The sequence below is a fragment of the Heterocephalus glaber genome, unplaced genomic scaffold (assembly GCF_053883595.1).
Source record: "Heterocephalus glaber isolate CG9 unplaced genomic scaffold, H.glaber_assembly_v1.0 deba00001481, whole genome shotgun sequence".
NCBI classification, from domain to species: Eukaryota; Metazoa; Chordata; class Mammalia; order Rodentia; family Bathyergidae; genus Heterocephalus; species Heterocephalus glaber.
In genome coordinates, this window is record NW_028258317.1 from 13965915 (window position 1) to 13987516 (window position 21602).

At 48.2% G+C, this 21602-nt stretch overlaps 1 protein-coding gene across 2 annotated transcripts; it reads left to right on the plus strand.

Annotated features, from left to right (window-relative positions):
• Window positions 1–4624: 4624 nt before the first annotated feature.
• Igfbpl1 (insulin like growth factor binding protein like 1) lies at window positions 4625–21392 on the plus strand. Of its 2 annotated transcripts, none has more exons than XM_021244522.2 (5): window positions 4625–5108; window positions 14286–14395; window positions 15036–15107; window positions 16981–17139; window positions 18950–19134. In XM_021244522.2, the coding sequence occupies exons 1-4, from the start codon at window positions 4661–4663 to the stop codon at window positions 17128–17130; spliced, it is 780 nt and encodes a 259-aa protein (XP_021100181.2). In that variant the 5' UTR covers window positions 4625–4660; the 3' UTR covers window positions 17131–17139; window positions 18950–19134. The 2 variants fall into 2 exon arrangements, with proteins under 2 accessions (XP_021100181.2, XP_004865037.2); XM_004864980.3 differs by having other exon boundaries at window positions 4632–5108; window positions 15036–15152; window positions 18950–21392.
• The last annotated feature ends 210 nt before the right edge of the window (window positions 21393–21602 follow it).

Genomic DNA, 21602 nt, shown 5'->3' on the forward strand with positions numbered 1-21602 from the left:
TGCCTTGCAAGCGCAAGGTCCTGAGTTCGATCCCCGGTACCAAAAAACAAAAAACAAAAAACACACATACATCCTGTATCTCCAAATCCCAGCTGCCCCAGTCCTAAACTCTGACATCTCTGCTTCCTCTGCCCAGCAGGAACTAGAGAACCTGCTTGGTCCATGTCCCTGTCCCGAGGCTGACACACATCCCCACGAAGAAGCTCACACCCTGTCCTCTCTAGGGCCACAGCCCTGTGCCAGAACACTGTCCAGTGCACACCCATCGCTGTTTGAGTCATCTTGTCCAGGTTTTAGAGTTGTTCACACAGGAGGAAAAATCCTCTATTATCCTTTGTCTGCTCAGCACCTGAATTTCCATCTTTGCATGGCTGTGCATCCTGCTACACTCCCTCGTACGTGCTACTGAAGCAAAATCTGTCCCTCAACAGCCCCACCCCTCATTCACAGGGCTTTATTCTGGGAACCCACCTTTCTCTCTGCTCCGAAGACAGGGATCTGAGGTCCCTCTGCCTGAGCAGGACTATGAATATGCTGAGACTCAAATACTTGGCTTGTTAATGGAGAGGCCTCTTCTCACTTGAGCTCCTGTCCTCTTCCTCTGCTTGGAGGGCACCACAAGGACAGGGACACCTGCCATCTGTGTCTATGCTCAGAGAAGGGAATGGACATTCACACCCACTCAGCAGTTGCTGGGTGTGCCGGCATCCATTGCAAGCAGGACATTAATCAGTCTTCCCTGTGTTGTGTTGGTGTCCAGCCTCTGAGCAGAGGAGGCAGAAAGTCACATCCACCCTTTTTTTTTTTTTTTTTTGGTACTGGGGATCGAACTCAGGACCTTGTGGCTTCAAGGCAGCCGGCAACACTACTGAGCTAAATCCCCAGCCCCACACCCATCCCTGTTGCTTAATCACTTCTTCGGGTGCAAGGAACCTCAGCCCCCTTTCCCTGCAGGGAGAATTCATTCCCCTTGCTTCACATCATCCCATTGGGCCATCTGGTGTGGTCCACACTGTCAGCTGGCACCCTAGGAATCAGAGGGAAGGAAAGAACTAATATGTCTGCTGGGCTTTGGGCTGGCTAGTGATTTAAAAAGCAATTAGACATTGCCGATCACCTTGAAAGCTTTGGAATGATTTTCCCACCCAGATACTCAGACTTTGATGTTCTGGGCTCAGAGTTGAAAAAGAAGTCTTTTGTTTTCATTCTGAGTCACTATGCATATATAATGCTCTCCCTCCCATTTAAAAGGAATGTAGATCGTATGTAAATGTGCCTCTGTGTGATTGTATATCCAACCCTGCATAATTAATTTCATGATAATGGCATCCTTTGGTTACAGGTCCCTCAATGTTTGCATAAAAAGCAGGTAAATCATTCCCGTAAATATTTGCCTTGTTATGTCCAGGCCTAATCTCAGGGTCAGGCTTTGTACTACTAGAATGGCGGTTCAGTTTGAGGAACTTAAAGATCGCCTCATTCAACTCTTTTTTTTTTTGGTACCGGGATCGAACTCGAGTCTTTGTGCTTGTGCAGCAGGCAGTGAAACCACTGAGCTAAATCCCCAGCCCCAACCTCATTCAACTTTTAACATTCACTCCCTCCACACACCTTGCCGAGACTCATCCTTGAACTCTTCCACTGACAAGGAGCTCACTACCTGTGGAGCAGCCTATTCTCTCTTTGAACAACCATGAACCATTAAAAAAGTTTCAACTTTTTTATCCTGAAAAGCAGCATGGAATTTGTTTATCTTTCATTTCTAAATTCTACTGTGTTCCATTAACATTAGAAAGGTTTTCTTCAAAAGGAAGTAAAAAGAATTAAGATGCGTTATATCATGTATTGTAAGCCCCCAACTTACGAACATTTGAGTTACAAACTTTCACAGATACTAACGGACCTTGCATTTGGTTTCTTTATGATTTATATTGTACACTTTTATCAAAGGTGTATAAGACTCACTTTATCAGACTTATGAAAAAATCTGACTTATGAATATTCTCCTGGAACAGAAGTCGTTCAATAGTCAGGGACTTACTCTACGATGAATGTAATCATTACACTCTGCAAACATGTACCTCTATTTTTTTAAATGTTTTCTTCACATTGTTAAACAATCTTAAAAACTTTGCATTTAAATACATTTTCACATTTATAAATACTCCATCATATTAGATGTGTTTTATAGTTACCATTTCACTAAATAATGTAAGCATCTTTTCATTTCAATTAACCTACATTTCCTTCCTCATTTTCAGGGCTTACATAATCCTCTCTTGTTATTTAATAATGCCTGTTGGTGGCATTTAAGTTGTTTCCCAGTTTATCCTCCAGTGGCCAACACCAGGATGAAATCTTCACACAAAGTGATTATTTTCTTGGAGAGATTTATAGATGGGTACAGAGGGTCGAAGGGTGTGAACATGGTAAAAGGCCGTTTCTGTTAAAGACCGGGGCCTCTTGGTAGGAAGTAAGCATGGACAAGTCCTAAAAGCTGTGCAGAATCCTTATGAACACTGTTCTGTTTATTCCTTACCACTCATCCTTCCCTCCTCTCCCACATGGTGCCCGACCATCCCTGCTCTGTGTGGCTGCAGTGGCCTGGTCAGGAGGGTCTGCTCTGTCCACCACATACATAAAGTAGCCTCCAGAAGGGCTCCTTTCTGAGGGTAACAACACCCGCTGAAAGACTGCAAAGTGGGAAAGAACTGGTCTCAGAAAGTAAAATTAACACCATCCAAGAGTGCTGTAACTGGTCTTCCCAGGCATGGAGGGGCTTTCTCCATCTCTAGGAGATCAGCAAAGAGGGAATAAAATAGCACAGGTCAGATGAAGGGCAGTATAGAAGAAATAAAAAGTAAGTAGAGAGGAGGCCAGAAAAACTATAATTTAAAAACTTTATTTGTAAGAAAACTGCAGCTTCAAAGTTACCCAAGGCTACGATGCCTTTTTTCACCCCAACCCTGTTTCATTCCTTTCAAGCCAGTCACTCCTAAATTTCTAAGAATATTAAAAGATACAGTAAGTCTATAAATTGGGCCCATGCCTTTCTCCTGTAAATTGGGGGTGTAAATCTGCTTTTCTTCATGTACTATAGATTCAAATTCCACAGACTTACACCTCAGAGGAAATAGCACCATTAATTGGGTACCACAGCTCTAAACTTCAAACCCATGCAAATACTTTGCATTCTAAGTAGCCCACTAATGGGTAGCCTGACACACACTATGAATGCACATCCTAGGTCATTCATCCTGACGACACCCCCAAGACCATAGAAATACGTACCCTGAACCCCACACCTATAAGGTGCCTCGCTCACCCTTCAAGTGCCCATTCCCTTGAGTATGTACTTCTTTGATTCTGCTAAATAAATCTGTCTATGCCTCTCACTGACTAAGGCTATTCTGTGATGAAAGTTTACAAACTTACTTCACAGAAGGGGATGGTGAGCTGTGGTCCCTATCTCCTCTCTGGGGAGATCTCCTAGCATCCTGTCAGGTAACAGAGGAGAAGGCAGGAAAAGTCTCCCATAAAACCTAGTCAGCCAGTTCCTCTCCCCATCCAAAGTTGTCACCTGGCCATACATCAAATTCCAGCAACTAGGACTCCCTTGGTGTAGGGCTGGGGTGCATGATTAACTGACCACAAGAATCTGCATCTTTCTAACATGCTTTGTCCACTAAGGCACAGATATATGGCCACTTGTGCACAGGAGTTCATCAGAGTATTACTTGTTGCAACAAAAGGATGGAACACAACTGGTTAATTAAATAACTCCAATTTTGTGCACCTAAACACCGTGCAAAGTTAAAATGCTCCAGGTCACTTCACATGAACTCCAAAATACATCATCTTGTCTTATTGTCAACAAAGTCACTGTTGACCATAACCTACACCAAGACTTGATGTAGCATCGAGAAACACACACAGCCAATTAAGCTGTGCTCCCATTTCCTACCAGGGACCTAATTTCAGGGATGATAAGAAGCTGGGAAACCACATATGCGTAATGCAAGTGCTGAGTAGCGTGTAGCTCTGTAGCTCCATGGGTATGTGTTTAGAGTGGGCAAAGGACCACACACTCATTCATGATTTTACAGACATAGATAATTCCTGAAAGATGCCCAAAACCCTGACTGCAAGAGTGGCTTCTATAAGCCAGGCTGGGGGATTGGGACACAGAGTGGAAGGGAAACACTCTTTGCGTCATTCATCTGTTTGTAAAATCTGACATTTTAAACCATATATTATCTTTTACAAATAAAACTCTGAAAGCAATGCAAAATAAAATAACGCATCCTTCTGGAATGATTAAGAGGCATAACATTTGGAGCCAGTCCTGGCTTTGAAGACCGGACATCCAAGCCTGACTGCGCTAGCGAACTCGGACAAGTCCCCGCCCGGACTGGGTCTCAGTTTCCCCAAGGGCCCAATCAGATGTAAGAGAGCTGGTCTGGCGACATCCTCCCAGCGTGGAGTCCCGGGCCGGCCGGGAGCCCACCGCGCAGGGAAGGTCCCAGGCCGGGCGGCAGCCGGCGGGCGCCCCGCGGTGCAGGCCCGGCCAATCAGCGGCCGCGGGGCGGGCGCGGTGGCGGCGCGGCACTCTCGGAGCCGAGCGCGAAGCAGAGACTCCACGGCCATCTCGGAGCAGGTCATGCCGCGCTCGTCGCCGCTCCTCTCGCTGCTGCTTCTGCTGCTGCCGCCGCTGGTCCCCGGGCTCGGGCTCCACGGCGCAGGCGGCCGGCACCCCGAGTGCGGCCCGTGCCTGCCCGAGCGCTGCCCTGCGCCCGTGCGCTGCCCCGCACCCGGGATCGCGGCGCACGACGAGTGCGGCTGCTGCACGCGTTGCCTGGGCTCCGAGGGCGCGAACTGCGGGGGTCCGGCCGGCGCGCGCTGCGGCCCGGGACTGGTGTGCGCCAGCCGGGCCGAGGGGGCGGCGCCCGAGGGCACCGGGCTCTGCGTGTGCGCGCAGCGCGGCGCTGTCTGTGGCTCTGACGGCCGAACCTACCCCAGCGTCTGCGCGCTGCGTCTGCGCGCCTGGCACGCGCCCCGCGTGCACCCGGGCCACCTGCACAAGGCACGCGATGGCCCCTGCCAGTTCGGTGAGTTGGGTTTGGGCCCCGCAGGACTTCTGCGGGCATAGAAAGGGAGACCCCAGCCCTCTGGGGTGTGGGGTGAATGATGCTCCTTAGCGATGGTGCCACCTGGGGCTCAGTTTCCCTTTCAGATCAGTGTTTCTCATTTTATTGGGTGTGCAGGAAGAGCGGGGTGGGAATCCACATCCTGCCTGCTCTGTTATCAAGCTCATGGTGACAGCAGCCTTGGAACTGGTCAGAATTCTGGTGAGCCTGTTCTCCCTTTGGTACATACCATGGTACCTGCAGGTGCAATTGTGTGCCGTTGCGGCATGTTTGTCCCAGGGAAGCTGGGATTTGGTGAGGGGATTCCCTTTGAGTCTGAATGTCCAGGTGCTCTGGGGCCGGGTGGGTTGCTTTCATGGAGAGGGAGGGAAGGTGAGGCTATCTGGGCAGCAAGAGCTCCACATGGGGACTCAGGAGTCACCAGGCTGGAGCCCTGGCTCCCAGGTGTAGGGTGAAGCCCAGCCGAGGGTCCTGAGGGAGCTCCCACCTAGGACAGGTGAGACCTTTGGAGACTTAAGCTCTAAAAAGATTAGGGTGCCATTAGAGGCAGACTCCGGTTTTGTGAGGATAAGGTGTATATAATTTGAATGGTGCTGCTTTAAGGAAAGGAATCAAAAATTATGAATTGCTAAGGACTTGGAAACTTGAACTTCATCAGCATTACAGTACATCTATCCCTGGGTGCCACGGTTGCCCATCTTTTCTGTGTAATTTTTAAAAACATTAGTATAAGGGATGTCTGGCAGAGCACCCTGCTTTGCTAGCCTGTTGGCCAAAGTGTGGACATGGCCTTCCCTTTAGGTTTTGGAGAACAACCTGTCTACTCTGCCTAGAGCGGGCTATGGGAGTCCAGGGTGAGTGAGCTTGTGGCTGGCAAGCCTTGTGCCTTGGGCTTCAGGCTTTAGGGGAGGACTTCTGTCCTGGGCCTGGAGATCAAGTCCTGACTAAACACCTACTTCAGTGTAATGACTCACCTTCAAGAAGAAAGCTGGATGTAGAGGTGGGAGTGGGTTCCAGGCCTTAAGAAATATCCAGTGTTGTATTATTCCCCACATACCCTACCCTACCCCATTATTCCAGGTCCAGTGTACTCAAGTCCAGGAGATCCAGTTGGAGATGAGACAGGAAGTCTCTTGTCCCAAGAAACAAAGATGATATGTGGTCCATTGAGGAGCTGAAGCAGCCGTGTTCACAGGAAAGTCACCAAGGCTTTTCCTAGTTGGGGCTCCCAGTAAAGGACAGAGCTGGCTCAGAGTGCTTGTGGGCTGCTTCTGGGCTTCTTGAGTGACCCTGGGCTGTTCTTTTTCCCCACCTGGCTGTGTTAGCCCCTTTGGAGCCATTGTTGAGGTCCTTTCTACTTTGAATGTTTGTTTCTGCCCTATGGTGCTTAAACAGTCCTGTCTTTTTCTTTGTAGTTCCTATCACTCGATTCTACAATCTGCTTTCATCAGCATTTAATTCACAGGCACTTCCCTTTGTCTGCAGACAGGTAACACTAACTCCACATGCAGGAGTCGTTAAGAAATGCTGACCAGGTCCCAGAATCTACATGGTGCTGATGGTCTCACATGATTTCTCCCTAGAGTGGTATTCTGTTTCTATGAGAAAGACATTACAAAGATGTGTGGACCAAATCTGCTTTTATGAAAGAGGAGACTGAGCCCCAGCAAGGACAGGGGACTCGTCCAGGATGTCCATTGAAGATTGGCTAGCTCCCAGGTCCCAACACCCTGTCAGTGCTCTTTCGGGACAGGACTTGATAGTATTAAGTCAGGCAGATGGCGGTTGCCATGGTTACCAGAGTAAGGACAGATGGCAGATGGAAACCCCATACCCCTAATTCACTGAAAATTACCAAATGACAAGTAAATGTGACATCCCTTCGACTCTGATCTATGGGCTCTGAGGCCCAACGATACTCAAGGCCCGCTTTTCATGACCTCATTAGTGCCAGGTGTCAGAGCGCCTGAGCTCAGCTGTCCTTCCCACCAGGATTTGTGTCACCCACTTCAGAACTGGCACTATTTCGCTGACACCTTCTGTCTTGATGTACTTGTGTGACCCCTGTGCCTGGGTCCTGGTAAAGCATGACGGTGTGGACAGGGAGATGTTTCCTAGCCACTTGGCACCTCATTCCCTGCTACCCTAAAGCAATCTTTAATTCAGAAGACGCAGCAGGAGCACAGCTTAACAATGCCCCTGGGGACCCCGGTTGAAGGAAAACAGAGCAGGGCTGTTCTGCCTGGATATTGGTGATAAAATCATCCCTCCTCAGCTCATGCCCAGCTTCTCCGTGCCCTAGCACCTAGATGTTAAGGGAAGAAGACCTCCACAGGTAGCGATGAGGTTTGTCTAGTGGGGAGAAGCATTTTTATATATGCCCCTATGCCCCTGAGGGACAGTGCTAAAGGCTTTTAGACTTGGACTTAAATGCTGCATGTTCCTTCTGTCCTCTGACACACCCCAGCTGCCTGGTAGTGGCAGTGATCCTGTGACCCACATACACTGACTGAAGACCTATATGTGAATAATTCTTGCTGTTGGATGTTCTTTTGCCCCCTTCTTCTTTGGTTTTTACAACTACCCTCAGGGAAGTCCCATTCCCATTTAATGGAAAGGAAAATAGAAACACAAGAAAGGGAATTCCCTTGAGCCACCTAGCTAGTCCCAGTCGGAACCCCAGCCTGGGTTTGGCTTTTTGCAGGATATTGAGCCCCAGCAGCTCCAGTGAGCTCTCAACACCCTGAGTCTTAGAAAATTCACCTTGGTTGAAATTTCAGCTCCACTTAGAAACCAGAGGCGTGTGTTACCAGGTAACCAGAAGAGGCAGCAAATGCCACTTTGTCAAAGGGACAAAGAAGGAGCCTTGTGCTCAAAAGCCTTTCATGCCGAGGGGAGGGTATTTGAAGCACAGGCTGCAGGGAGCAGGATTAAGCTGTTTCTCATTCCACATGGTATTGTGACTATTAGCATAAATTATCAGGGCTGCTCAGTACGTTGATTATTGAACTCTGGTTGTGCGCTTCAGATGGGGTCCTGTGGGATGACTTTTGATATTCTTTCTTTGCCTGGCACCATTTACTTTAAAGAAATCTCAGAGGCATTTACAGAGGTCTTTCATTCCAGCTATTAAGAACCCATTTAATTGGCAGGGTAGGGAGACATCACCACACACTATCATAATTATATCAGTCCCTTTCATCTGTACAGATCCTCACAGTTAACACAGGCACAAAACTTATCTCCCTTCACCCCGGAGGATGTGGGCATTCTCTTTATCTACAGGTAAGGAGGAGGAAGTGGTTAGCAATTGCCCATGCTGAGTGGCTGGCATCTGGAGCTCAGGCATTTGAGTCTCCCTCAGTACTGCTTTGCCCATCCTGTGGTTTTGCCTCCTGTGACTGCACACACCTAGGGACTGTTCTGTGTTACGTGCCAGTCAGCGCTTGGACGAGAGAGAGGAAACTGGCACACTTAAAGGCAGAGCTGGCCAGGAGCCACCTTCCCTCCAGGGCCACAGGCTTTTGTCAAAGGCAGGTGGAAAGGTAAGCTCTGGTTCTTTCAGGATTGTGATGACTCTGGTAATAGTAAGGTGAGAAGCTGTGTGCCAGGCTGGTGGGGTGAGGGCTGTGGGCCATGGTTTTGGGCACCTCTAGGCAGGTTCCTCTGATGGACACTGACCAGCAGCCAGGAGAAGGTGACAGCAGGCAAGGCGTGGTGGAAGAGTCCGCCCCTGGGACGGCCTGGGCTGCTGCATCCTTGAGTCCCTCCATAGGCGACTCACAGATTGGAAGGATCTTGCAGCTGCTCCTCACAACAGCCTTGGGGGAGTGGGCAGGGGAAGGATGGGCTCCTGTGCCTATGTTAAAGAAGAAATCGAGCCAGGTTACAGTACTGGGGTGTGGCACAGGCAGGACTAGCTGCGAAGTTCCTGTGCTCTAGCCCACTATGCTGTCCTTCCTGCCTGTAGTTGTCATTGAACACCCCAGTAGCATACTTGGGGATAAAGAATGTCCTGATAGTGTCAGAGACACATTGCCCGCTCATGGAGTATCTTCACAGGAGCTGTTCCCTGGGTTGATGTGTGAGTGCTTTCCTCCCTGTACAGAAAAGAGCTAACATAGCCAGCCTGAGGCTCTGCCTTCAGAAACAGCCGCTGGCAAGGCTGGAAACTCAGGGTTCAGGAGGGCGTCACGGTTCCTGAGAACTGATGTGAATGACTTCACTGTGCCTGAACTGTATGGTGTAGCTTGTGTCTATGTTCATCACCTTTTTGTTATTATATCAGAATACCTCAGGATCAACTCACAAAGAGAAAAGTTTTAATTCGGCTCACAGATGTAGAGGTTCCAGTCCAAGATCAGCAGCCCTGTTTTCCTTTGAGCTTCTGGCTAGGGCAGCACAACAAGCCAGGAGTGAGTGGTGGAACAAATTGCTCACCTTATGGCCCAGGAAGCAGGAGAGAGGGGAGAGGAAGAGAAGGGAAGGGAAGGAAGGGAGGGGAAGAGAGGAGAGAGGAGAGGAAACACCAGAGTTCCACAATCCGCCATTCCAACTATTAAGGACCCATTTAATTGGCAGGTTAGGGAGACAGATCACCACACACTATCATAATAACATCGATCCCTTTCCTCTGTACAGATCCACACAGTTAACACAGGCACAGCCATTATCACCCCGGTGGATGTCTGGCAGTGGCCATTGTCTTTATCTGCAGACAAGGAGGAAGTGGTTAGGACACCCTTCGTGACCTAAGGGTCTTCCACTAGTCCCTGGCTCCTACAGGTTCTACCATCTCCCAGTGGCACCACCCGGAGGATTAATCTTGGAACACATGGAACTTTAGAGTACACTAACCAAATAGCACTGCCGAACACCTGCTTATCTCCCCGGAGCCTGAACTGTGGTATGTAGTGGGTACCTATGTGACCAGGCCCCTGTTAACACCCTGGGCATTGAGCTCTCATGAGCCTCCAGGTAGACAGCATTTCACACGTGCTGTCTCTTGTTTATGGCTGTGCCGTGTGTGACTACTAGGAGAGAGGTTCATGAAGCTTTGCCTGGTCCCCCACATGACTTTTCCCTTGGCTGAGTTTGCTTTGTGTCTTGTGCTGGCATAAACTGTAGCCTGAGTATTAGCATATGCTGAGTCCTGTGAGTCCTCCAGCAAGTGTTTGAACCTGGGAGTTGTCTTGCGGGCCCCTGACTCAATCCCTAAGAACTAACCTCTTATTCTGGGATGGAGTCCAAACAGACAGCAAATGTTTCACTTTAAAAAATTGAGTGGAAGTTCGTAGAACCAGGGACCTGGATTTGAGTTTCCGCTCCTCTAGACCCTTCCCTTGTTGAGCCTTGCTGTCCTCATCTCTAAAATGAGGTTAAAGCACACACAGGCTGGTGTGAGAATGGAAGGGGTAGTACCCAAGGAAGGCTATTCTGGGGAAAAGCAAGATGGTGTTAGTGATACAGGAAATAAATAATACCGGAGAGGAAATATGAAACAGTGTATCTCCCAACCTGTTAAATGTCTGATACACTGAGTTCGTGTTCTCTAAAAATTGAAGAATGAATTCTAGGAACAATGGAGGTTAAGAGTAGGAAGATATTTGTTGATAGGATAGCTCCTAAGAGGCAGGAAGGGACCCAAGTGAGTAGCCCGGGAACCCCACTCCACAGGGTAGTTTTATGGAGTAAAACCCACGTGGATACAACATGAGTCACTTATAAGTATAGTCACTTAGGTAATGGTGGTTCAACTGGGTAATAAGCGTGGATGGAAAGAACAAAGACTTCTAGGAGATGGTGGGTCCAGAGGTCTCTGGCCACCCACTGGGGTGGCTGATGTCTATCTATACTTCATTAGGCCCAGTGTTTGTCCTTTGAGGAACTATACAGATCTGGTCATCTTGTCTTTATCTTGAGGCCTGGCCTCCAACAGGTGTGTCTCCGGCTGCAGTTGTGGTGTGTTTCACCTTTGTCCTGACTTTCTTGAGGACTTAGCCCTATCTGACTGCCTGTAATATTTCTGCCTAATTCAGTTGCTTATAATATTAGGGCCAGGGTAAGAGAGCTGGGGTTCTGGAAACAAATACAGGGCTCATGGTCTCGACCCAGAAATCAAGGCCTGCCAACCCTGCATGGGTCCCTCATAAGACAGCTAGCTGGTAAGATTGCTGGAAAGACAGGTGTTTGTCCAAACTTGTCGGCAGAAGAGGGCTTAGCACATAGGAGGCACTACGTTAGCCCATGACATTGTCACCATTACTATTATGAATACTATTGACTATGAAGAACTGTTTCAGATAAAAATGTTTAAATTTAAAATCATATGTGTTAAAGTGAGAAGCAGGTGATTATGACAAAGTGCAGCCTGAGGACATTTCTTGAGATAGCTATTCTCTCTGGGTTATGGTGGTAGTTACATGACTGTATGCATTTGTCAGAACTTAGAACTGCCCACCAGAAAGTATGAGCAACACTGTGTGCAAATTTACAAATAAATTTGTGAAGCATCCCTTTAACATTGAAAGCAGAAGTCTCTTTTGTAAAAGACATGCCATTTCCTGCCGTGAAATCAGTGGCAAAGACAGTATTTCCTAGACACTCCTCCTTAATTGCAGGTATTGAAAGAGAGGATGAGGGAGAGGAAATGTGATTTACTAGTTTATTCATTTAGGTCTGAAAGGGAGTGATGAAATCTCATTTAAAATTTATGACTTTACATGAATGAAAGTGAAACCTAGTGATGGAAGGTCCCTTTCGAGTCCCTCGGGGGCTCTGGAAGAAGGGGGTTCTGATGGTCCCCACAGTGAGCCATTGGAGGACTGGTTTGGGCTGATATGGAGGCTAACATCACAGTGCCTGCATGGCTGGGAGGCGCTGGAGGGGAATGTGAATAAATTAGCCTCTCTTTGTCATCGCAGATGGGGCCGCTGCCAGAGCCAGGGTGTAGGTTCTTTGTGGCAGCGGGCAATGTTAGACGTTTCAGAACTTGGTTCTTTGGGGGCTTTGGCTGTACTCTTGGATATGAGCTAGCAGGGCCCTTTGCAGGGCAGTCCAGAGGGCACAGCTGCAGCAGTGGGCTGAGCAGGTGTTGGAAGAAGCAGCCTGAGATAGTGGGTTGTCTTTGTGTTCACCTCTGTGGAGAATCAAGGCACCCACAGAGATTCGGGCTCCAGAGGGCAGCCCTGGGATCAGCAGGTGGCACTTAGAGAGATAGCTTTTAGCTCCAGATGTGGATAAGCTTTCTTAGCAGCAGAATCCTTCAAAGACGGAAGGGCCTGGCTCTGTAAGTAGTGAGCTCTCCATCGCTAGAGGTATGAAAGTCAAGTCCGAATAGGTGTGTCACAGACTGGCACAGGATCCTGGGGAGTTGGGATGCTATCTCCAGTTTAAGACTCTGGCTTAAGATAATTTCCCTGGGTGTGAGATATATATACCGTGGCCTGACCAGATCTGCTTCCCAGTCTATCTGTAGGGGCCAGACTACTCTTTCTGCATCCTTCCCCTCCTGTGCTTTAGGCTGTGAGTCAACCCTGTCCCTCACCCCCACACTCTCTCACCCCATCTCCCTCCCTTTGGTCTCCATTTTTTACTGCAGCCTTGGGGTCCGGGGGTGAGGGCCCTTCCCCTCTCAGGACAGGTTTGGGAAGAGCAGCAAGTCTGTCCCCGAGTTGCCCAGGCAGAGCCCCAGGAGTCCTTGAGCCTGTACTACAATGGCCCTGAGTGAACACATTTATTCTTCTATTTGCCTGTCTGTTTGCTAGGCCTGTTCCCTACCCCAGCCCCCACTTGCACATCAGGTACTGAAACCATTGTTTTCTCACTGTCTATGGTTGCGCCCCCTGCACAGCCTTAGGGAGGAAGTGTTTGATCCCCAGCTTACAGATGAGGAGGCCTGAGCTGTGAGCACTTCCATGGCCAGGCCTCCACCTTGCACCTTGGATGCCAGGGTGGCTGAACTTCCCATCCACCACAGGTGAGATCAGGTAGATACACCTGGACCATAACGCTGGCCGTGACTCAGCAGGTCCAAGATGTGCAGGCCCCCTGGTCCCAGTAGTGTTTACCTAGCTAGGCCTGCAGGATGGCTGAGAGGTCTGGTGGAGCTGGGCAGGGTATCCTGTGAAGAAGGAAAGCCTGATGGGGGCCTGAAGACCAAAGAGGTTGGACTTGACTCTCACAGCTGGGTGTGAGCAGAGAAGATAGAGCAGATGCCAGGAGGGAAGGAATTGGAGTATGGAATATGAGTTTTTGGGTTTGTTTTCATTTTGTTACAGTGCTAGCAGGTTGAACTCAAGGCCTTCGCATTGAGCTATATCTCCAGGCCTTTTTATTTTTTAATTTTGAGACAGGGTCTCATTAAATCACTGAGCTGCCCAGGCTGGTTTCGAACCTGCTGTGCTGCTGCAGCCTCCCAGAGTACTGGGATAACAGGTGCCTGCCACCACACCCTTGCTCTGAGTTTCTGACTCATGCCCACAGGCTCTCAGTTCCCCTCCAGAGAGCCCATGCTCCCCTCTCTGCTCCAAGCAATGCCTGGTAACCCAGAGCTGCATTTGCCCCATTCCAGGGTCACAGAGGCTCAGCCCCCTCTCCTTCCTTTCACTTGGGGATGGAGCTGGGTGCAGCTTGGTGTCTGCATATGCAGACTGCTGTGTCCAGAATGGACCGAGGGGCTCCACTGCAGGGTGCAGGCAGCAGTCTATGTGGTGTTTGAAACACTCAGCACGCAGAAGCAGAGAAACCTGTGTTTGAAGTCTCTGCTGTTGGTAACCTGATACCAGCCCTATAGGAGGATGCCACTGTACACAGACGAACTGTACACAGATGGCAGCTGGGGTCCAGGAGGGGCCCAGAGAGGGAGTGTGTGAGACCAGAGCTCTGCAGCTGACCTTGGTAAGTCACCTTGCTTCTCAGGACCCATTTTCCTGGTGGTAAAACAGTGGCAGTGGGTCAGGAAACCAGCAGGCTCCCTTTCAGGTGTGAGGAGAGCTCCCTCTGTGATCCCTTGTATGGGAATATGTCCCCTCCATCAAGGAGCCACTGCGCCCCTCAGAACAGGGGTCTTGGTGTTGGAGGCAGGCAGCTTGGGACCTGCCAGCGTAAAGCCTGTGTTCTCTCGTGTTCTTCTCCCAGCTCCTGTGGTCGTCTTGCCACCCCGGAGTGTTCACAATGTCACTGGAGCGCAGGTTTACCTGTCCTGTGAGGTGAGGGCAGTGCCCACTGCGGTCATCACGTGGAGGAAGGTATTTCTCTCCAAGAGCTCTTGTGTGTGTTAGGGATGGGGGATGCACATGCCGACACACTAGGATGAGGCAGAGAGAGACAGAAACAGATGCGGGTGGTAAATATTTTTCCTTTAAATGTGTTTGTGTGTATCTCTTTATCTGTGGGCCAGAAGATTACAAAAAAAGGCCTTATATACCACTCTGTCTCAAAACTTTTATCCCACAGGGACAGGTACAGTCTGTCCTATGCCATCTGCTGCCTTGGCCACTAGCCTGCCTCAGCTGCTGGGCCCTGAGAACCTGCTTCACTGTGGAGCTGAGTTGTAGACTGACTCAGCTGAGAGCAAAAAACTCAGTCCTGTCCCAAATGCAAATCTTCCCGAAGATCAGTCGTGACATTTGTTGTCCCCATGGCCCAACAGCCCTGACAAGGGCCATGAACCTGAACTGCTTCTGTCAAATAGTGGCGATGTTAGCATCTGTGCTATCCAGCAGGGGGTGCTGTTTGTACACACATTTATGTTTCAAAGGGATTTGATGTTATTTGAATATGAAGGAGAGGTGCTAGGGTTTCAGCCTTTGAGTCACTGGGAAGATGCAGGTGTCGGGGTTGGAAAGACTTGTTCTAAGTGGCTCATCGTTTCTCTGTCTGCCATAGGTCACACACTCTCCTGAGGGCATTGAGGTACTGGAGGAGTTACCTGGGGACCACATCAATATAGCTGTTCAGGTGAGAGGGGGCCCTTCTGACCACGAGGCCACAGCCTGGATCTTGGTGAGTTTTTCAGGTTATCTCATAATCTGACTGACCTTTATGAATGTCCTTTGTCTTTCTGTGACATGTGACAGTTTTCAAAGCTCTTCCTGTTCATCTCACAGGCCTTGCAGTGGCTGGCAGGCTATGTAGCCCTTGAGAACACAAGGGATCTGCTACAGTTGCCCTCACAAGACGTCTGTGTCCCACTGCTTAGAACCTGTCAGTGGGTTTTGTTACATGGCAAAGGAGATTAAGGTTGCTAAAGAGCTGACTTTAAGGTAGAGAGAGTAGCCCGGATTACCCAGGTGGGCCCCGTTTAAGGGTGAGTGTAAATGAGGAAGAGGGAGACAGAAGAGTCAGGTGGGGTGATGTGAAAAGACCTCCACCCACCTTGCTGGTACTGAAGCTGGAGGAAGGGGCCACAAGCCAAGGAGCACTGGCATATTGGTTAGCTTTCCATTGCTGGACAAAACATCTAACACCTCCAGTTTATGGGAAGAGAAGATTATTTGGGCTCATAGTTTTCGAGTTTTCAGTCCATAATCCATTGGCTCCAGTACAAAAACATGGAGGAAGGGCAGGGCAGAAGGATATGGTGGTCAGCAAGCAGAGCACAGGGAATGAACATCGGTGTGGAAGGGGCCAAGGACCACATAGAGTCCCCAGGGTCACATCCCATTGATGAGGTTAGTGCCCTCACTATCCAATCACCTCTCTTAATGGAGCCAAGTTGACAATCTTTTTTTTTTTTTTTTTTGATACTGGAATTGAACTCAGTATTTTAACACTGAGCTACATCTCCAGTCCTTTATATATTTATTTTAAATTTTGAGCCAGGGTCTCACTAAACTGCCCGGGCAGGACTCGAACTTAGGGCCCTCTTCCCTCAGCCTCCCAAAGTGCTAGTGTTACAGGCATGTGCTACCATGCCTGGCTGACAATCAGTATTGTCACTAGCACAACTGGTGTCCTGTAGAAACTGGATCAGGCCAGAGAACAGATTATACCCTAAAGCTGTAGGAATGCTTCTGTACCTTGATTTTAATCTCTTGAGGCCCATTTAGGCTTCTCACTTTCAGAACTATAAATGATAAATTTGCCTTTTAAGCCACTAAGTTTGAAATGTTTTGTTACAGCATCCATAAGACAGTAATCCACCTAATACCACATAGCTGATGAAGAGGGAAAAGGCACAGTTAGGATCCCCACCACGGCTCTGTTATGCCAGTCATAGCATTTTTGCTTAAAAAAAAAAAAGGAAAGGAAAGCCAAGTGTTTAGAAGAGTGACAGAATTGAGATGCTCTCCAAGGGTGCCTTCTTCAGTTTCCCCACAGCTTGGAGCTTTGGTGATGATTCTCCACCAAGCTGAAGGACTTGGAATGCAAGTCCATTTGGGCCCATGGCCTTTTCAAATCAAGCACATTCCCTCACTTTCACAAGAAAACATGGGAAGGAGTGATCTTGGTGGTATTTTATAAAGGCTGCCTCCATAGGGAATGCTTTATGGGTCCTTCTTTGGCCAGTAGAGTTTTGTTCTTTTAATGTGCAGTATTTTCCTCATAATCTATCCATTTCCTCTTCAATAAAAGGACCAGACAGCTAGAGTGAAAGGCAGGAATGCGGAGAAATTGTTAAAGTAAAAGCCACAATAAGGAACATGCCCTTCAAGAGGGTCCCCAAGAAGGGTGTTTCACTATGTTCTTCTTGGCAGTCAAGGCAAGAAGACAAATAGGAGTTGTTCTTATTCTGAAAAGGATCAAGTGATCGAATGTATCGTTAAGAACCAAATAGTAAGGTCCTTTTTTATGCTGTATGTAACTGTAAATGTGCCTGCTGTGTGCCTAGATCAGTCCCCTGAGAAAGGAAGATGAGGGCGTGTACCAGTGTCACGCGGCCAACGTGGTTGGGGAAGCCCTATCCCACGGCACAGTGATGGTCCTAGATCTGAGCAGATATAAAAGTCCCCGCTCCCTAGCTCCAGCTGACCGCCTGTGATGGACAAAGGTATATGCTTTAAGCCATTTCATTATTTCTACCCCTGTGTCCCAAGAGTTTTGAAGTAGCCAGCTAGATGTGCAGTAACAAAGAAGAGAAGTGGGTAAGTGGAGGAAACCAGAGGGAAAGCAGGGGAGAGCTGGGCCCTTGAAGGTGAGCAGGTGGAGCCACTGGTGTGCTCTGGATGTTTCTCCGACCTCCCCAGCTTGCGTAGCCAAGAGCTGGGAACATGGGCGTCCATAAGATAAAAAAGCTGGTAGTGTTTTCCTGTTTCTGAGGCTGGAAGAATACTTCCTCCGGACCCGAGAGAGGTGGCAGACAGTGTCACCGTGACAGCATCCACGTGGAAACCTTCCTGCAGAGAAGACCTCTGTGCTTTGTGTGTCCCTGCCCAGGACACTTCCTTATGGACAGCACTGCCATCTCCAGGCCCCACCTTGCTGTTCACTGCCCAGCATGCTGCTTAGCAACACATCTCGGGGAGGAGGGGGCAGAGTGCAGAGACCAAAGCAGCCCTTAGTCCTCCTAGTCAGACAGGTGACACTGGGGTTGCATCTGTGCCCTGTCTACAGGTGACTGTGAACTTGGGGAATGAACCACTTTCTCAGCTAGGTTTTGCTGTGTAGCAACCCCCAAACTTTGCTGGTTCACAGCCACAAACATTTATCTCTTGCTTGAGTTCCGTGTCACTGCAATGGGCTGGCTGTGGCTCTGCTCCACATCCCTTCTCAGTTGAGACCCAGCTGGAGGAGCAGCCCCAATGTGGAATACATCCATTCTCGTGGCAGAAGGGATGAGTAAGAGGCTGAGACTACTACGCAATCTCATTTAAAGTCCGACTCAAATGTAAGGTGCACCACTGTCGCATCTGCCTGCAGTTCATCGGCCAATGCAAATCACAGGCCACACAGGGATGGACAGATCCAGGCAGTGTGTGCTCCTCTCCCTGGAGACAAAGGGCAGGATACAGGATGCTCATACAGCAGGCATGACCGGGCACCATCCCCAAGGCTGACCACAGGTTCTATGAAGAGCAGGAAAAATTACAAACAGGAATTTCTTAAAAGAAGAAGGATTTTGCTATAGCTCTAATAAAATATAACCTTGTGACCGCTATTGTTGCATGCCTTCTCTTCAGGTCTGTAGGGGATACAAAGAAAAACAAAAGTGGACATCATTAGAATACAAGGACTGCATTAGGGGAATAAGGGAGGTGTGTGGGTTTCAGGCAGGAGAAGCTCCTCTTAGAACCAGGGAAAATGAGGGCAAATGAGGAAGTGGCTTTGAGGTTGAAAGGCAAGTGTCTACGGGTATTTAGACGTCCTAGAAATGGGGGAAAATGTGAAAGTATAAAAGTATAAAATAGAATTCAGCAAAGAGTTAGGAAATCAGGTTTTAAAGTTGTCTTCCTGATACTTGACTTTTTTGTTTTATGCAGATGTTATTGTATGTACTATTTTATGTAACATATCTTTCATGTATTATTATATATTCAAGTGTTGAGTTTCCTCTAAAACATGCAATATCGGCCAGCTTCTGCTTGCATGCCTCCAGGAATACAGAGCTCACTACCACCAGGCAACCACCTTGACATTTTCCAGTAGTTGAAGAGTTCTTCCTCATATTGAACTGTAGCGTGTGCCTCTGAAATCTCCATCTACTGGTCTTACATGTTCTTCTTGGGCCCCTGCAGGACCCCTCCAATCCTCCCTGGCACCATTTCTTGCAAAGAAATATTTGAATGTAGGGATCATTTCCTGCACCTCCCATTTAACACACAGTGGTTCCTTTTCTCTAATTTTCTCCCTTTTCTTCCCAGGGTCTTAGAGACATTGATCACAGGATAACAGAAAAGTCAAGTACTGGATCTTTCTGCTTTGTGAAGACTTGGAAAAACTGTGTTTGTAGATGATCTCTTTTGTATGTTTTTCAAAATTGGATGTGAACTAAATTCATATGCAGATGTAGTTTTTAGCAGGGCAAACATGGGGGAAATAGACGTGCATGTAGCTTTTTTATACTTTTGGAATGATTGTTCCATGCCAATTCTTTTTTAACTACTCCCTCCCAAGGAGATCATATAATAGTATGTTTGTAATTCTAAAGGGCTCAAAACAAGGCATGTGTCGACTGTGACTCACACCTCATGTGTCTATGACTGATTAGTGGGTGCTCTGTGATTTAGTGTGTATTGTAGAAGGAGGGAGGAAGGTCCCAATTCTCCTCAGCCTGTTTTTCACTTGCTGTGTGACCTTACAGATCTCTTCCCCTCTCTGGGCCTTGATCCTTCACCTGTGATTGTGGCATTTGAACTGAGGTCACCAGTATCCCTCCTAGCCCTGCCATCCTAGAGTAAGATAGCCCTAAACAAAAATACAGGAAGTGTGGTCTTAGCATTCTTCTTAAAATGATATTCCCCCCAAAACGAATTATCACCTCAGACCAGGGTGTGGACAGCTGGTGTGGCTTTTCTCTTCCCGCCTTTTCCCCAATTTAAGATTTAGTCCTAGATGGGACAGTTCACTGGGCTCAGGAGCCCCTTGGGTGAGTGTTTGGGGACCACGCCATCTACTTTTTCCCAGCACTCTACGCAGATGGGCGGTGAGATCTGGCTTCAGGACATCACAGTGTGAAAGGGGGTGGAGGATGCTGGGTGTTACCTCTGAGCCATTGAGTCACAGCATAGTACAATGCGTTCTATTTAATAGACATCTTGACCTCATCCAAGAATAAGGCTTTCTCCCTTTTTAAGGAGAATATTTACTACCTGGTGGATCTCCAGGTGATTAGAATTTCTTCACATTAGGCCTTAAAGTAGACACTGTCCCACTAATGAGCCCAGGCCCAGGAGAGCAGGCAACACAGAAATTAGTGCCCTGCCTCTTCCTGTTATAGATGAAGAAACTAGACTCTGGGTGGGGGCAGGACGGACCTCCTTGTCCAAATTTGGAGGCCTCTGAGCAGAGACCCTGGCTACTTTCCACTCTATGGTGGTTCTTTCCACGATGACCTTAAAACCAGGGAAGGACAGTGCCACCACCAGTTCAGGGTTCTCACCAAGGTGAGGCTCAAGTTTTTTGTGGTTTTTCTTTTTTTGTTGTTGTTTTGTTTCGTTTGTGGTGCTGAGGATGGAACCCAGAACCTTACACAAGTGCTTCACCACTGAACTATACCCCCAACTCAATTTTTTTGAGGTACTGGTGATTGAACCCAGGGGTGTTCTGCCAATGAGCTACATTGCTAGCACTTTTTATATTTTATTTTGAAACAGGGTCTTGCTAAGTTGCCCAGGCTGGCCTTGAACTTATAATCCTCCTGTCTCAGCCCCTGGAGTAGCTGGGACTACAAGTGTGCACCACCACACCTTGACCCAGTTTGACTTTTAAAGAACTCGTATGCCTCTCAAGTTGGGCATTATGTTCTTGAGTACTCATTAGAATTGAACTTCCTTATCTCTAAGTGTGGCCATTTGTTGTCCAAAATATTGGGATGGTAGCACCCTGATATACTCCACAACAGAATGAGACCAACCTGGGAATCTGGAGACATGAGATCCATGCAGTTCATCCTGGCTTGCTGTGTGACCATAGGCAGGTGGCCTTCACTCCCTGGGCTTCTACACCCACATCCGAATAGGAAGGGAGTGAAACTAGATGAATGATTTTCAAACTTTAAAACATTAGGATCCCTTCTTTGAATAAAATGAGAATTGAAATTGATCAAATCAGAAGCTATCCTTGGCTACTGGTGGGTGGGGCTGCTCTTGCTACCGGGGGCGGGAAACTTGTTCACATCCCCACCTCCCTCAGCACCTCCTGCCCTTTTCATCTCCCACTGTTATGATTATTTCCACATCTGAGAGTCTGCCTTTAGTTCCACTGTAAGTTGAATGGCTTAGAGATGACTTGGTCAGACACTTCAATTATGTCAGAAGAAATGGGGATACCGTGACTCTGGAGAAGGTAATAGAACCACATCTGATAAGAAGCACATTCTGTGAAATCAGTTGAATCATCAAATCTTGCTCATCACCAGTGGCAATAAGGTGCATTAACATGACTGTTCAAACTAATGGTTTTTTGAATTGAGAACTCCAAGTCCTCTTTAAAGACCAAGAACATGTGCTGAACTGCAGGTCTCATTTGGAAGCACGATTCACACACCACCACCCCCAAGCTTGTGGTTTTTTTCTACCCTATTTTCATAGATGCTGTGGTGTCACAATCCCTGCACCCTAAAAATAAATATTTTTAAGGATGGTCTTTGTGGTCTCTTTGTCTTGGGAATACTGCTGTAGGTGGTTCAGTTCCCACTCAAGCTTCGCGGTCATCCCTCATGCATTCTGCCCTTTCTCTGCTGACATCGATGACTTTAGTTAAACCCTCTTTACCTCTCCACCTGGTCCCTGCCCCATCTTTCTATGGTACTAGGGATTGAACCCAGGCCTTCCATATGTTAGGTAGGAGCCCTAC

Coding starts and splice junctions, on each gene's coding strand:
- Igfbpl1 (XM_004864980.3), top strand. CDS start 4,661: ATGCCGCGCTCGTCGCCGCTCCTCTCGCTGCTGCTTCTGCTGCTGCCG. Junction 14,396..15,035: donor CGGTCATCACGTGGAGGAAG/GTATTTCTCTCC, acceptor TGTCTGCCATAG/GTCACACACTCTCCTGAGGG. Junction 15,153..16,980: donor AGGCCACAGCCTGGATCTTG/GTGAGTTTTTCA, acceptor CTGTGTGCCTAG/ATCAGTCCCCTGAGAAAGGA.